The following is a 14,634-nucleotide window of genomic DNA, read 5'->3' as shown; positions in this document are numbered from 1 at the left end:
GCTGGCTGTAGAGTAAATGGTTATTCAGTGAGGAGACCCTCTCCTAAAAAAACACATAGGAACGAGAGGATTTTGATCTATGGACAACATAAAACAGTGATGCAATTAATACACAAATCCTATTCACTAGCCAAAGTATCAGTGGTGTGATTCAGCCAGTTCACACCGGTTAGCTAATTTTTTGTTGCCAGGCCCAGAAAGGACTTCCAGAAGTGGCATCCACCCAGAGAACCATTTGTTCACATATTTGAATCCCACCACTGCAAAGTATCCCAATCTCAGGGGCAAAGCTCCTTATACGCAAAACATTGATCAGTGAAAACATGAAACAGAATTTCCAGAGAGAGAGAGAAACAGAGACAGAGACAGAGAAAATGAGTGAGACAGACAAATAAAAACAAGCTGTTGGTTGGCAGGGCAGACATTTTAACAGGGAGATGTTTTCTTCTCTATTTACTTCTAGGGCATTTTAAAAAGTGAGATTGAAATTCAGGCCATGGGTAAGTCAGACAGCTGAGTGGATTTAGGTCTCATCAGCTTCTTAACTCCTTTAGCTCTATCCCTAGCCCCTGGCATAACCTGTTTCATTGTCTGAATTTTCCAGTCTCAGACAGAGTTGGCTCAGCCGTGGGAGGTGAAATTCAGGGTAAGAGCCCCCCTGTGTTGTTGAAGACTCTTCTCCATTCTAGCAAGTGAAAATGTTCTAACACCAAGACTCTCTTATAAAATGTACAACTTTCTTATAACTTTATGATGTAGGGAACTTTTCAGTGAATTATAAACAGGGACTTAGGTGCAACTTGAAGTCTTGCCTCCATAATTAAAAACCCAAGATGCTCGCATCCAGATAATGAAGCCTGCAGTTCCACCATAGATTCCCAGTTTGCATTTTTCATTTTACCTTTATGGGAAATGCAAAACCAAAGAAATCACAGCTTTGTTCAATGTCATCAGGTGATCACTTGGATCATACAGGAAACAGGAAAAAAAATACATTCTTGCATTATTGTTTTATTTTTAACAAAGGTAAAAAATTGAATAATGATGCTTTTAATTGATTCTCTGAATGAAATTATACACAGTTATAGATCAGTTATTACAGAATTTTTGAAACTTTGATGCTGAAAATTATTCAGTTTTCTTCTTTTTCTAAGTATAACATATGGATAAAATAATAAGGAAGTTATGGAAAAAATGGTTTAAACCCCACACAAATTGGTTGTTGAAAGTTAAATTCTATTTGCTTAAGCTAGACATTATTTTTCTATTTATGTAAACTGGGGTGTAAATTGCAATTACATATCTTCATATGTTTTAATACATAGAAATATAGTTTGGTATAGATTTTTAAAAATTCTGTAGAAGACAGTAAAGTGAATTTTTACGACTTATTCAAGAACTGCAGTGTTAACCATCGTGCTGTTCCTAAAATGTTCAAAATGTAGCAAGTGTATCCATTTTCAGATTGTGAGAAGGCAGCTTATTTTATCAAAGATGGACATTAATCATTTGATGCTAAAAAAATAACACATTATCTTTCATTTTTCCTACAGGACGATCCCACAGAGGTTAATGCAGGATTCTGGAATAAGATTTCAGCCCCAAATGTGTAAGACTGAATATTCTATGAGGATTTAATTTTATAGAGCTTTTTGTGCAGTCAAATCTGCTTACTGTTTTTCAGTATGAACACAGAAAGAAAACAGTTTAGGAAAACTTTTGAAATAATAATATTTAACAGTGAATATAAATAAGAATAAAATTAATAACTAAAAGTGTTTTAAAGTGATGCCAAAATGAAGGAAGGAAGGAAGGAAGGAAGGAAGGAAGGAAGGAAGGAAGGAAGGAAGGAAGGAAGGAAGGAAGACAATTTCTTACAGATATAATTTATATCATAGGTGTTAACTTTGGGTTGTGCTTATTAAATACAGAAGAAAATTCAAAATCATAATTGTAATTTCTTAAAAGAATCACTCACAACAATGCAGTCATTAAAGCATGAGAATAAGCCTAGTCAGCCATCTCAAACCTGTTCCAGCAATTTTGCACCCTAGTGTGTCTACTCCATCCTTCCACTCAGCCACAATGGTCCTTTGTGTCAACCAATGGTGATGAGTCCAAAATGATAACAATAACCACATTCAGTTACAATCTTTGCTCTTTCTGTACCATACAGAATGAGGTAAAATCAATGGAAGCTCCACTCAAGCCAATGAACAAAGGATGCAGCAACTCTTCTCCCTCCCATCACCAAGTGATTGGGAAAGATGGTAGCAAGATTTTATGACACCTTGACTGCCAAAGGGACAAGGGGGTGGGGGAGAAATCTCTAAAAACAGCAGGTGGGTAGAGGGATTTCTAATGAAATATCTGCCCAGAGAAGACACTGTAAAGTTATCCTCTGGTGTTTTCTCTGGAGAAAATAAGCAATCAGCTCAAATTCCCAAGACTTACAGCACTGTGGTATCCAGGGCCCAGCATTAACCTCTGATCAGTGCAGGCTTGTGCAACAATGAGCCCCCACCCTTTTAAATTCCCCTACAGTCATGCAATTTCCTATATCACATAACAATGATCATTGGCTCCCAGCCCAACATACCAAACCTGATTGTTGGTGCTTGGGAGGGAAAACTGTATACTCTGCCTCTGAATTTCTGGAGAAAAAGTAGATATCAGCAAAATGAATAAATAGCAAACCCATAATACATTTAGCTACAGCACATGAAAGAAACTGCATTCACAGATAGACCTGGAAACAAATCAGCTTTAAAGCCAAGAGCCTGTGTGAATAAAAGGGTACAGCCTGATGAAAGAAGGATAGTGCAGGTGGCATTATCCTGGACAAGGAGTTTCTAAACCTGGAGCAACCATGTAAAGGTCTGCTAATTGGTCCTCTGATGATAATGGCAGAGAAAAGGCTGTTTCTAAATATTGCATAAGAAAATGTGAGGATCAAGTTGTAAGGGTTTTGGCATCCATCACCTGAATTCCCTTCAAAAGTATAAATGTCCAAAGCAATTTGCTTGTTCTTTATGTTTGGCAGATACTATAAAATGGATATGCCTGAAAACCAGACAGCTATTACTGACACCAAAGACAAATAAATTATTGGAGCCAATTCTAAGGTTAAGATAAAGTCTTCTTCAAGTTGAGCTCAACCCTTGCTAACTATAGGGTTGATTGCTGTTTTCTTGGCAACTGGACAGAAATGTCTTGCCATTATTTGTGATTAGGGTTGGTGGGAAAACTTGCTCAACTAACTACAGTCTTGGCAGTCTTTAATATTCCCCCAAATAATGTACTAACCAGGCTCATTCTGCTTAGCCAGAAAACACCAGTTTGGTGTTATAACATGTTACATTCCATGTCAGTGTTTCTCAACCTTAGCAACTTTAGGATGTGTAGACTTCAACTGCCCGAATTCCCTAGCCATCATGGGAATTGAAGTCCACGTGCCTTAAAGTTGCCAAGGTTGAGAAACACTGACATGGAACATAACATGTTGTAGCACCACACTGGTGTTTTCTGGCTAAGTCCTATTAAGATTTGCATATATATATATAATTCCTATTTCCAGAGATGAGTTGGTCACATGATTCTTATCTATTCATATCCATCTTCATGTTTCTTTCTCTCTGTCCCCCCCTCCCTCTCTCTTCTCTCTTGTTAAAAGCTTTATTTTGTGTTTGCTTTGATATAATTTTATCAAGTCACATTTTAGGAGATTTTTAAAAAATTACCTTTCTTCTTTGCCTTTTTATGTCATCTTTGGATTTTGCAGGTGTATATAAAATGCCAGCTAACCACAAAAACTAAAAATGCAAGCAACTATCTTACCATAAATGCTGTTACTTTCTCCAAGAATCCTTTCTCAGTCTAACTCGCCCTCCAAGAGACCCACAAAGTTCTAAGGAAGAGTTTCAACACTCTGAAAAGACTTTTTGACACATGGAAAGAGTTTAACATCAGACAAACAGAAAGCAAGACTTACAAACATCTTTAGAGACATTTCCACCATGCCCTGATTTTTAACTACCTCCTCCTTTTTCCCTATTCTCTGAAGATTTATGCATCTTGTAACTGTTTATTAAATCACAAGTCTAAAAAAAAGAATGGAAACAGGTCTGATTTTTAGTCCTCGGGCATACGCTTTACTTGAAGAACATAAAGGGATATAATCCAAATGTTTGTGGCATGACCATACCCAATGGAGTAAGAGAATCTACATGAATGCTGCAGATATTCCTGAAGGTACAGTCAGCTGACAGCCCCAGATAGGTAAATATTAGAAAATCCAGTGGGATGTTGCTAGAATACAAGGTTGACTGACAACCATTCTCCACAACCCTAGAAAATATAGGATACTTGCCAGGGGTGTGAGACTGATGAACCCACATTCAGTTGTGTAACCTTAGACAATGTATAGATACTCCTTGAGCCTCATTAAATTTGTTACACAATATTTCAAAAAGTCATTGCTGGGGAATTTGACAAAGCCTGAAAACCAGCCGACCAAGGGGTCAAGAGAAGAGAGACAGCACCATGGAGTATTTAAAGTAGCTGCATCTTTCCCATAAAATGAAAGGAGTAAATTGGCCCCAACTGACTGGCACTTCATCATTTTACAAGCCAATTAAAACAAAACAAAAATGCACCACCTCTTCGGCCAGCTCTTTAAGGAACTTTTCTACCCTTATCTGCCTGTGAACCTCTTGAAGTCTTGCTTTCATTGAGCGAAAAAGAAAGAAAGAAAGAAAGAAAGAAAGAAAGAAAGAAAGAAAGAAAGAAAGAAAGAAAGAAAGAAGAAAAAGAAAGAAGGGGGACATTATTTATCAAACAACAATTACAAATGCACCTCTAATGTAAAAGTATAAAGGAACGGGGAAACATGCACAAAAAGACCAGTTCCATTGTATTTAAAGCACTCATTGTAAATGCTGCTCAGCCACACAAAATGCCTTATGGACTTCTCTTGCAGGAACTGTATCAATTGAAATCTCTAAAAGCCCTAACATGGATGGGCTCTGCACAGAGCGTGTCTGCCAATGTTTTATTATCAAGTCCATTATGATGAGTTCTTGTCCCAGACAAAGGAAGAATTGAAAAAGAATTCAGGCTGACAAATTAGACTTGAAATCTGTTTCATTTACATAACGACTGGAAGTTCATTAATAACAGAGTTTTAATTATTCATGCTCTTGTTTCAGTAGATACAGCGTTTTTGTTCCCCCTGCTGTGCTAGATGTCTGGATTAGCTAAAATGAATTGCGGCAAATGGATAGACTGTTCAGGTTTTGCGATTCCTTGGGCATTTGGCACCGTAAAAGAGAGGGCAGAAAAGAGATGTAATAGGGCTTTCTGTATGTGTATGTTTGCCCCTGTGCAAGTGTGTACAGCGCTGTTTCATTCATGCAACTTTCAAGCGTTCTTCTGCTTGTTAAAGAAATGTCTGCACTGGGAAGAAGCTTCCATTTGAATTGGAAAGCAGTCTCATGAATTGTTATAAAGTGAGATCTTCAGGTTTTGCATATATTTGTCACTCAGTAATTTTTGCATAATGAATACTAAACTTTCTAAAAGGGTCTTCAGAGTTGTCACTTTATAATATGTTTTCTTCCAAAAGCTTGTTGAACTTATGCAGCTACCCTGGATATAATTCAGCTATGAGCAGATAGCATAGGTTTCCAAAGCTGTAATCTTTCAGGAGCTAGGTGCAATTCAATTATTTCCTACATGTTTTTTAAATTAAGAAGCTACAAACGTGCCTCTGAGCATATGCAAAATATCATGCTCTTTCGGAGATTTCCTGATTTTTCTGAGTCAGGGCTCAGAAGTTAAGTCAAGAAACCTAATTTACTCTTGGTTTATTTTCTAGATGTATAAAAAGAGTTAGGCCTAGAAATGAGGATTATATAGCAATAAAGACAAACAGCTGCATTCTCTGTGGATTATCGCAATATGTTTGCAGACATACAGAACATACAGAACAATGGTTGTGTGTGCTTGCAAAATTTGAAGAGGAAAGGAATGGACAGAAAGCTAGCATCTACTTTTCTCAGGGAAGACTGTAGCTAAGATGGTAGAAGCGGAGCAGAATAAGAAGCAAACTTTCTGGAAATTCACCTATGGAGGTGTTGACCTGGATTAGCTCCTCAACATGTCTTATGAGCAGCTGATGCTGTAATATAACACCTGCCAGTGCTGGAAGCTAAACTGTGGTTTGCACTGCAAATTATTCAACCATCTCCACAAGGCTAGGAAGGAGGCACCTCCCAAGGAAAAGCCAGAAGTAATGAAGACCCACTTGCATGTCACCATCACTCTTCCAGAGATGATGGGCAGCATGCTGGATGTGTACAGTGGGAAGACCTTCAACCGTGTGGAGAACAAGCCTGAAATAATTGGCCACTATTTGGGAGAATTTTCCATCACATACAAGCCTGTGAAACATGGTTGACCTGGGATCAGCATCACCCACTCATCTCAGTTCATTCCTCTTAAATGAGAGTGTTTTGGGGAAGAATATTTTTATGTGTAAATAAAGGCAGTTCCAAAACCAAAAAGAAAATGAATCATTGAAAAATCCACACAAAGTAATTATCAGAAATAATAAAGGAAGTTTTCGATCCTCTTGCCATACAGAACACAAAGATTTTGTATTTACCATCTATGGCTCAGTGAAATTTTACAAAATATTTGCAGCTCTAATTTCTATTTGAATGGGAAGAAATAGTGGTTCATTTTGTTGAAGGATCTCATTAGGGAAGAGAATTGACACTTGATGGTTTCAAAAATGTGAAGCGCTATATGTCTTATTAACATTAACAGAGCCTGCTACCTCCACTTCCTTTTGTTTCCCCCAACAAGCTTCAGAAAATGAAGAAAACAACAACAACCCAGCAATCATTCTCTTCCTTTGTCTTGCAAAACAGGACTGCACAGGCACAGGTTGTGTTCCAAAACCTTTAGCTAATCCACTATGTAGAACATGAACTGCAGTGACACTGAGATATTCCTACTGCTGAAAAAAGATGTTGGACTCCTTAAGTAGAATTACACTACATTCAGGCAAGAAAATGTATTGGTCCAATTACAAATTTAAGTGACATAAAGAGAGAAGTGCCTTGTCTAAGAACAATTTGAGCACTACTATTTATAAAGACTATTTGTCTTCATTTTTCAGAAGAGAAACTAGGGAAGCCAAGTGAAAAGACTTCAGATGGAATGAAGTGAAAAGGTTAACCCATCCAATGATGGTAATTTGCCTCCTAAATTTCAGACTTCATTACCTAAAAGAAATTCTTTGTTTCCCACTCCTTTCTCTCCTAATGCGTTTCTCATGTGTATCAATTTTTTCCTTCCACTAGACTCATGGAAAGATGCTTTCTGTCTCTAATAGAAGAATTGGTGCAGAGGATTCTTTACTTCCATTATTTGCTCCAGGTATATAATAATCCTGGACCAAAGGAAAAATAAAATATTTAAAAAAGAAAATCTATTGAGAACAAAACAATGTAGGAGACATCTGGATAACGTTTGATCTGGCAGTGCTGCTCCAAATTCCCTCTCAGCTTGCCTCTGTGTTCAGACCTGAGGGTTTCCCCCCTCCTTGCCCTAGTTACATTTGATGTCCAGGTGCAGGTGTGCTCTCATGTAAATCCTCTCCAGATGTTGCTGCACATCTGTATAAATCTCCAGCTTTCAATTTTATGAGCCAAACACATCATGTTCACCTAACTCATGCCTATTATATGATTCCTAAGCACTCTAGCCTTCAGGACTCCCCATAAAAAGCACAGTCCTATTAAAAGACAAAAGGGATAGTGAAAATGCCCCGTATTAGCTTTCAAAATTAAAACATTTAAGGTTCTTTATAGAAAAATAAAATTACAGCTTTTATAGCAGCGCACTTCAGTTTTTCGAAAGTGGATTGCTTTATCCATGTCTTCACTCTGTCACAATTGGCTTGGTTTGGCCATAAGCAGACTGGCGGAACGTATTTTACTGCTGCCCCATTCTTAATAAGGTGCTTATTCTAACTGAATTTGATGCGATTTGTAATCAGTAAAAATAAACAGGATGAAAGGGAGAAAATCACTAAATCCTTGATTTATGGTAGTAGGTTACAGAAGTGCCTGGAGGTAAAATGTTTATTTGAGCACCAACATCATTTTTTTAATTACTTCCTATGTCAATATAATTTTTCTTGATTTCTTCACTGAAGTCAATTTCCCAAGGAGATGAGACGATGGGGGAATCCAAAAATATTAAATAATTATATTTTATATTTATATTTTAACTGATTAATCCATTAAATGAAAAGTGTCTAAACCCTTTGCATGAAAAATAGCAAAACATCTGATCATTTTAACTGCTGATCCATACTCTGGATGCAGCCTGTCAACCCCCTCTAACTCTCCAAATTACTTGGACAGTTTTGACACGTAAAAGATGTTCTGATGAAAAGTGACTGCATGCAGGTTAAGACATTTGGGAACAATCAAGGGAGACTTAATGAATCATAAACAGGTGCATTGGTGAAGCTTTTATATACTCTGAAGTACTTTTTCTCAATCACGTCGAAAGCATAGCCAAGCTCTGTTCAGAACTTGGAGTATAGTGATTTAGCAAAGAAACAGAACTAAATATTTATTCAAGAATTATGGTAGTAGTTTCATGGACTAAAATCCCTACATAATCATCACAAACAACCAAGATATCTAACTTCAGAGGCTGGAGAAGCTGCTTTTCCCCTTTGTAGTATCTTACAAACTGGGTCTTTTTTGAAGAAAGAAAAAAGACAAAAACATTGTGGACAAGGAGGCCAATAGATCACTAATATCTGAGTCAGAGTTTCTCAACCTTGGCAACTTAAAGATGGGATTAATCCTACGATTCCCCAGCCAGTCTCTGAAAAAGGACCATTCAGGGTAAGGCATGTACAGTAGATCTGTTATGCCAATAAGCAATGCAGAGGCTGAAGCAGCCAACTGCCCTGCTGTCCTCTATCGTTCTGGAGAACCAATTGTCTCTTAGCAATGTACAGTAGAATCTTGGATTCTCACCCCAACCATTCAATCCCAAGCCTAACAGAAGAAAAAAGAAGTTGGATTAAGTGTATCTGGTAAAAATAAAAACAGGCGTTCTCACCACTTTTACAATCCTATCATACATATGCCTACTCCTTCTCAATTTTTGTTGTTGTTCAGCCACTAAGTCGTGACCAACTCTTCAGGACCCATGGACCACAGCATGCCAGCCCCTCCCTCTCCTCCACTGTCTCCCTGAGTCTGCCCAAACCCATGCCCACTATGCCGATGATACTATCTAACCCCCTCATCCTCTGTCATCCCCTTTTGCCTTCTCAAAAATAAGCAATAGTAAGGTTAGGTAGACCTTTTGTTAGGTAGAATTACTGTCATAGGTTCTTCAATAATTTGCCTTCAATTTGCACCTAGGTTGCCTTCAAGGCTGTGCCTTTATCCATTCTGACAGACTTTCATTCATCCTGAAACAAGAGGCAGAAGATTACAGAGCCTCCTACTTGGTCTGGGGCAACCAGAAGTACAGGTAGTCCTCAACTTATAGCAGTTCATTTAGTGACCATTCAAAGTTACCATGGCACTGAAAAAAAAGTGACTTGTGACCATTTTTCACACCTGCAATCATTGCAGCAGCCCCAGGGCTACATGATCAAAATTCAGATGCTGGGCAACTGACTCATATTGATGACAGTTGCCGTGTTCCAGGGTCATGTGATCACTTTTTGTGATCTTCTGACAAGTCAATGAGGAAGCCAGATTCACTTAAAAACTGTATTACTAACTTAACAACTGCAATGATCCACTTAACATCTGCGGCAAGAAAAGTTGTGAAATGGAGTTGCAAAACTCACTTAACAACTGTCTTGCTTAGCACAAAAATGTTGGCTCAATTGTGGGTTGTAAATCAACAACTCTCAAAGCACCTGTTGGACCAAAGTATTTGTTTTGTACAGGTTAAAGTGTCTGCCTGTAAAAGTGCCATAGTTACTTTCCTTTCCTTTCTTCACTTTTCAATTCACTGTTATTGGGAGACCTATCAAATGCTTTTAGTGTCACATTCCAGGGACTGACCTTTGTTGTGCATATAAATAAATTGAAACTGAAAACAGCCTTGTGATTTTTTGAGTCTAAGATGGGGGGGAAAAAATCCGTGTAACCATAAGATGAGAGGAAGGCTAGAGTTCTCTTCATCTCTTTGCTGTCATCTGTGGTCATCGGGATTTTTGTACTTTAGTACTGGGAAGCCTACGTGGGCATGAACATTGTAATGGTGAAAGTGCCAGCAAGCAGTGCATCTGTTAAAAAGCATTTAACATTTTTAAGGGGATATAATGTGTGCATTTAGTCTTTTAAAAAATTATGGGTTAAGAAGAACATACTGAATATTCAAATTTATGCTTTCTTAACTATTCCCAGACCTGATCAAGTTTATAAGCCTTTGAGTCATTTGATTTATTATTTGCTTATTTATATCTCATCCTGGAAAGCTGGATGGTATTTGTGAGGTTCACAAGTGGTTTTCAGTGCAAGTAATCAGATCCAGACTGGTTTAATTTCAACAAGATGGCTGTGTCCTCTGCCTTTAGATGAGAGTAGACAACTCATGACCCATTGGGCCATCCTTTCAATGATATTTCCTCACCTAAACAGAAAACACAGTGACCGTGGGCAGATGGCTATTGTTTTGGTTTTAAAATTAAAGAAAACATTTTATTAAAGAAGAGAGTTGGTTAGCGAGATAAATATAGATGCTTTCCCTATAGAATAGAGAATGTTTTGGATGAAAACATTGTGTTTAATCTGCCATTCTTTAATACTCCAATGTTTCAACTTCTATTTCCTCAGCTTAAATAGACATGTAGCTGACCAATGTTTATCTTTGCTACAATGTGATTTTTGAGTTCTTCCATGATCTACTGAATTCAACTGCAAAACCTTGGAAGATCCAAGTTGCTTGTTGAAATGATAGGAGAGTCTGTCTTCAATTCCTGTTTATGTGGTGACAATCCAGAGAGTTCAATCAATCAATCAATCAATCAATCAATCAATCAATCTTGATCAATCAATCAAGGAATTCTGTTGGAAAATGAATAGTGTTAGCTCCTTCACTGACAGCATTTAAGGAAATGCTCAGTGCATGTGGAATTGATTTTTATAATCATTTCATTGAGAGGAACCAAGATATAGTTTTTGAAGAACAGTTCTGTAAGATTGTCAAATGCTGGGTAGGTGAAATCTATACATTCTTCCATAATTCTTATAGGCAAAACTACATCTTCAGGTAATTCTATTTCCTCATTTTGATTTTTCTGAATTTGATGCTCTTTCTTATGGTATCTCCACCATAAGAACTTAAAATATTTTCCTTCTTTCTCACTCAACTTCATGTTTCTATTCAATTGTAACCTGGCAAAGCTTCTCCATAATTATGATTTTTTGATGCATAAATTCTTTACACCAGGCATGTCAAACTCGCGAAATATCACGACTTTTCCCCCATTGCCACTAATAGGGTGGGTGCAGTTTCAGTATGATGCATCCGGCCTGTGGGCCGGCAGTTTGACATGCCTGCTTTACACCATCATCATTTCATATTTCTACAACTGGTAGAAGCTGACAGAAATTTCCCAAAATGTCTCATTCTTGCCACATATAAAAAGTAGAGTCCAGTCTATGGCTTCAAAGCTATCTTTCCTAATCATGCTCTCATTCCAGACAATAAATCTTGCATGTTGAAGCAAATTTGCAGTATTGGAAGTTTTTTCATGTTACAAAGAGCATTTAAATTCACTTTGAGGGGTATCTTGAATCTTGAATATGCTGTCCTACCAGCAGGCCTCAATGTTGCTGCAGTACTGGATGATGCTAAAGCAACAGGAACATCTCTATCTCCCCAGCTTTAGTGAGGATCAAGATAATAACAATGACAATGACAAATAGGGACTCATTGTATGGTATAAATTATTGCTGTTTTTCTCTGTTGTATTGTGTTTCATGCAGTAATTCTTGACTGCGACCATTTTAATTAATTGTACCATTTTTTTGTTTTTTTGTTTTGTTTTTTCTTCAAGTCTTTCTGAATGTCTCATTTTTAAAAAAAATTATTTTGGAAATATAGAAGAGCTTGTTCATGGTATCTCTTGTCAGTCATGATTTTAGGATTATTGATCATTTGATTTGGAGGATACAATTGTTAACAATGGTTAGTTCAATATTTGTTAGCAAGATCACAAGCAAATCTCTCATTGCTCTGAGGATTCTTTTCTTGAGGTACCTTGGTTCAAAAAATTGTCACCTTGTGATGTATCATTTTATCCAAATAAAGATTATGTATTTAGTAATACGGCGGATGGGGACGCCCGGAGAGTGTGGCGGCGCGAGGCCGGAGGCCGGCCCGTTTTTCACCTTGGCCGAGGTGGCGAAGCACAGCACCGACCGGGAGGCCTGGCTGGTCATCCGCGATCGTGTCTATGACGTCACCCGCTTCCTCGACGAGGAATATCTTCAACTGTCTTCTTGCTTGAATATATTACAGGCATGAAAACAACTAATCACAGGCATCCAGGTGGAGATAAGGTTCTGCTTGAACAAGCTGGTAGAGATGCCACAGAGAGTTTTGAAGATGTTGGCCATTCCACAGATGCTAAACAAGGTTGTTGAGAGTGTGGTGGCGCATCAGCTCCCTCTGGTCCTGGATGAAGCGGATTATCTAGACCCGTACCAATCGGGTTTCAGGCCCGGGCACAGCACGGAGACGGCATTGGTCGCGCTGGTGAATGATCTCTGGAGGGCTCGGGACAGGGGGCATTCCTCTGTCCTAGTCCTATTAGACCTCTCGGCGGCTTTCGATACCATCGACCATGGTATCTTGCTGCGGCGTCTCAGGGGATTGGGAGTGGGAGGCACAGTTTTACAGTGGTTCTCCTCCTATCTCTTGGGACGTTCGCAGTCGGTGTTGGCAGGGGGGCAGAGGTCGACCGCGAGGTCTCTCATTTGTGGAGTTCCTCAGGGGTCGGTCCTCTCGCCTCTCCTGTTCAACATCTACATGAAGCCGCTGGGTGAGATCATTCGTGGCTTTGGAGTTGGGTATCATCAGTACGCTGATGATACCCAACTTTTCTTTTCGACCCCAAACCACCCCAGTGATGCCCTCAACGTGATGTCCCGTTGCCTGGAGGCGGTTCGGGTCTGGATGGGGAGGAACAGACTCCAGCTCAACCCCGACAAGACTGAGTGGCTTTGCATATCTTCATCCCGGGTTTATTCGGACATTCCACCTCTAGCTATGGGGGGTGAATTATTACCCCCCGTAGATAGGGCTCGCAACTTGGGGGTCCTCCTAGATTCACGGCTCACCTTGGAAGATCATATAGGAGCCGTGACTAGGGGGGCCTTCGCACAGGTTCGCCTGGTGCGTCAGTTGCGGCCCTATCTTAGCCGGGATGATCTATGCACGGTCACTCATGCGCTCGTGTCCTCTCGTCTGGACTACTGCAACGCTCTCTACATGGGGCTGCCCTTGAGGACCACTCGGAAGCTCCAACTGGTACAGAATGCAGCCGCGAGAGTGGTGTTGGGAGTCTCCCGATACTCCCACGTTACACCTCTGCTCCGTGAGCTGCATTGGTTGCCAGTTGTCTTCCGGGTGAGATTCAAGGTACTGGTAATGGTATTCAAAGCACTCCATGGCATGGGGCCGGAGTACCTCAGGGAACATCTGCTGCCGGCATCAAGCTCCCTGCGCCCTGTGCGTTCCCACAGAGAGGGCCTCCTCAGGGTGCCACCGATCAGAGAATGTCGATTGGTGGCCCCCAGGGGGAGATCCTTCTCTGTGGGCGCTCCGGAGCTGTGGAATCAGCTACCGGTAGAGCTCCGGACGGCGCCCGATCTTCGCTCCTTTCGTCGCGATCTCAAGACATTTCTGTTTGTACAAGCCGGCCTAGCCTGAGGGGGGTGTGTTGGGGTTGTTTTATCTTTCGCTTTTTAATTTTTCTGGGGGTTTTTAGCGTTGTATTTATATTGTTTTTAACTAGGGCAATTGTTTAATCTTTTTTAATGTTTGTATTTGCTATTTTATTCTGCCCTGTGAACCGCCCTGAGTCCTCAGGGAGAAGGGCGGTATATAAATGTTATTAAATTAAATTAAATTAAATGCTCAAGCAGTATCTCATAGGAGAGATCCATCCGGATGATCGCAAACCTGATGCCTCCAAGGTTCCAAGCACATTCCATGAGTCAAGCATCTGGACGGTCTGGCTGATCCCTATCCTGGGAGCCTTGGTTCTGGGCTTGATGTATTGTTACTACATAACGGATGGGAAATCCTCCTGACCTGAGTCTGCAAGAGTTATCTGCACCCACGTCACTCCATTGACAGCTGTAGATGTTTTCTAACTTCTGATGGCTTCCAGATGTCTTTCACTTCTATCCATCAGTTTAGTGCCTCTGCTACCTGCAAAGCCAACCAAGGATCTAGGAAAACCACCATCTTTGCTGTAAATTCCAGGAACTGACATTCCACTATGATGTGCTTTTTCAGGCATCGGCTACAAGTCATTTTTATTTAACTGATTCTGATGTAGAGTGGCAG

At 39.7% G+C, this 14,634-nt stretch overlaps 1 protein-coding gene and 1 pseudogene across 2 annotated transcripts; both read left to right on the top strand.

The window, feature by feature from the left end:
- The first annotated feature begins 6,076 nt into the window (after positions 1–6,076).
- LOC308665612 (small ribosomal subunit protein uS19-like) lies at positions 6,077–6,505 on the top strand (annotated as a pseudogene). The gene has a single exon. The product of its transcript is annotated as a small ribosomal subunit protein uS19-like (transcript).
- Positions 6,506–11,790: 5,285 nt separating this feature from the next.
- Positions 11,791–12,704, top strand: LOC308666605 (cytochrome b5 type B-like; the record flags this gene model as incomplete). Its single annotated transcript, XM_081325498.1, has 2 exons — positions 11,791–12,554; positions 12,602–12,704. The coding sequence occupies exons 1-2, from the start codon at positions 12,175–12,177 to the stop codon at positions 12,702–12,704; spliced, it is 483 nt and encodes a 160-aa protein (XP_081181624.1). The 5' UTR covers positions 11,791–12,174.
- Positions 12,705–14,634: the final 1,930 nt, after the last annotated feature.

This window comes from Vipera berus, assembly GCF_964194415.1.
Source record: "Vipera berus genome assembly, chromosome: 3".
NCBI classification, from domain to species: Eukaryota; Metazoa; Chordata; class Lepidosauria; order Squamata; family Viperidae; genus Vipera; species Vipera berus.
The sequence above is the reverse complement of the archived record's forward strand: the minus strand, read 5'-3'. Positions and strand labels throughout refer to the sequence as shown.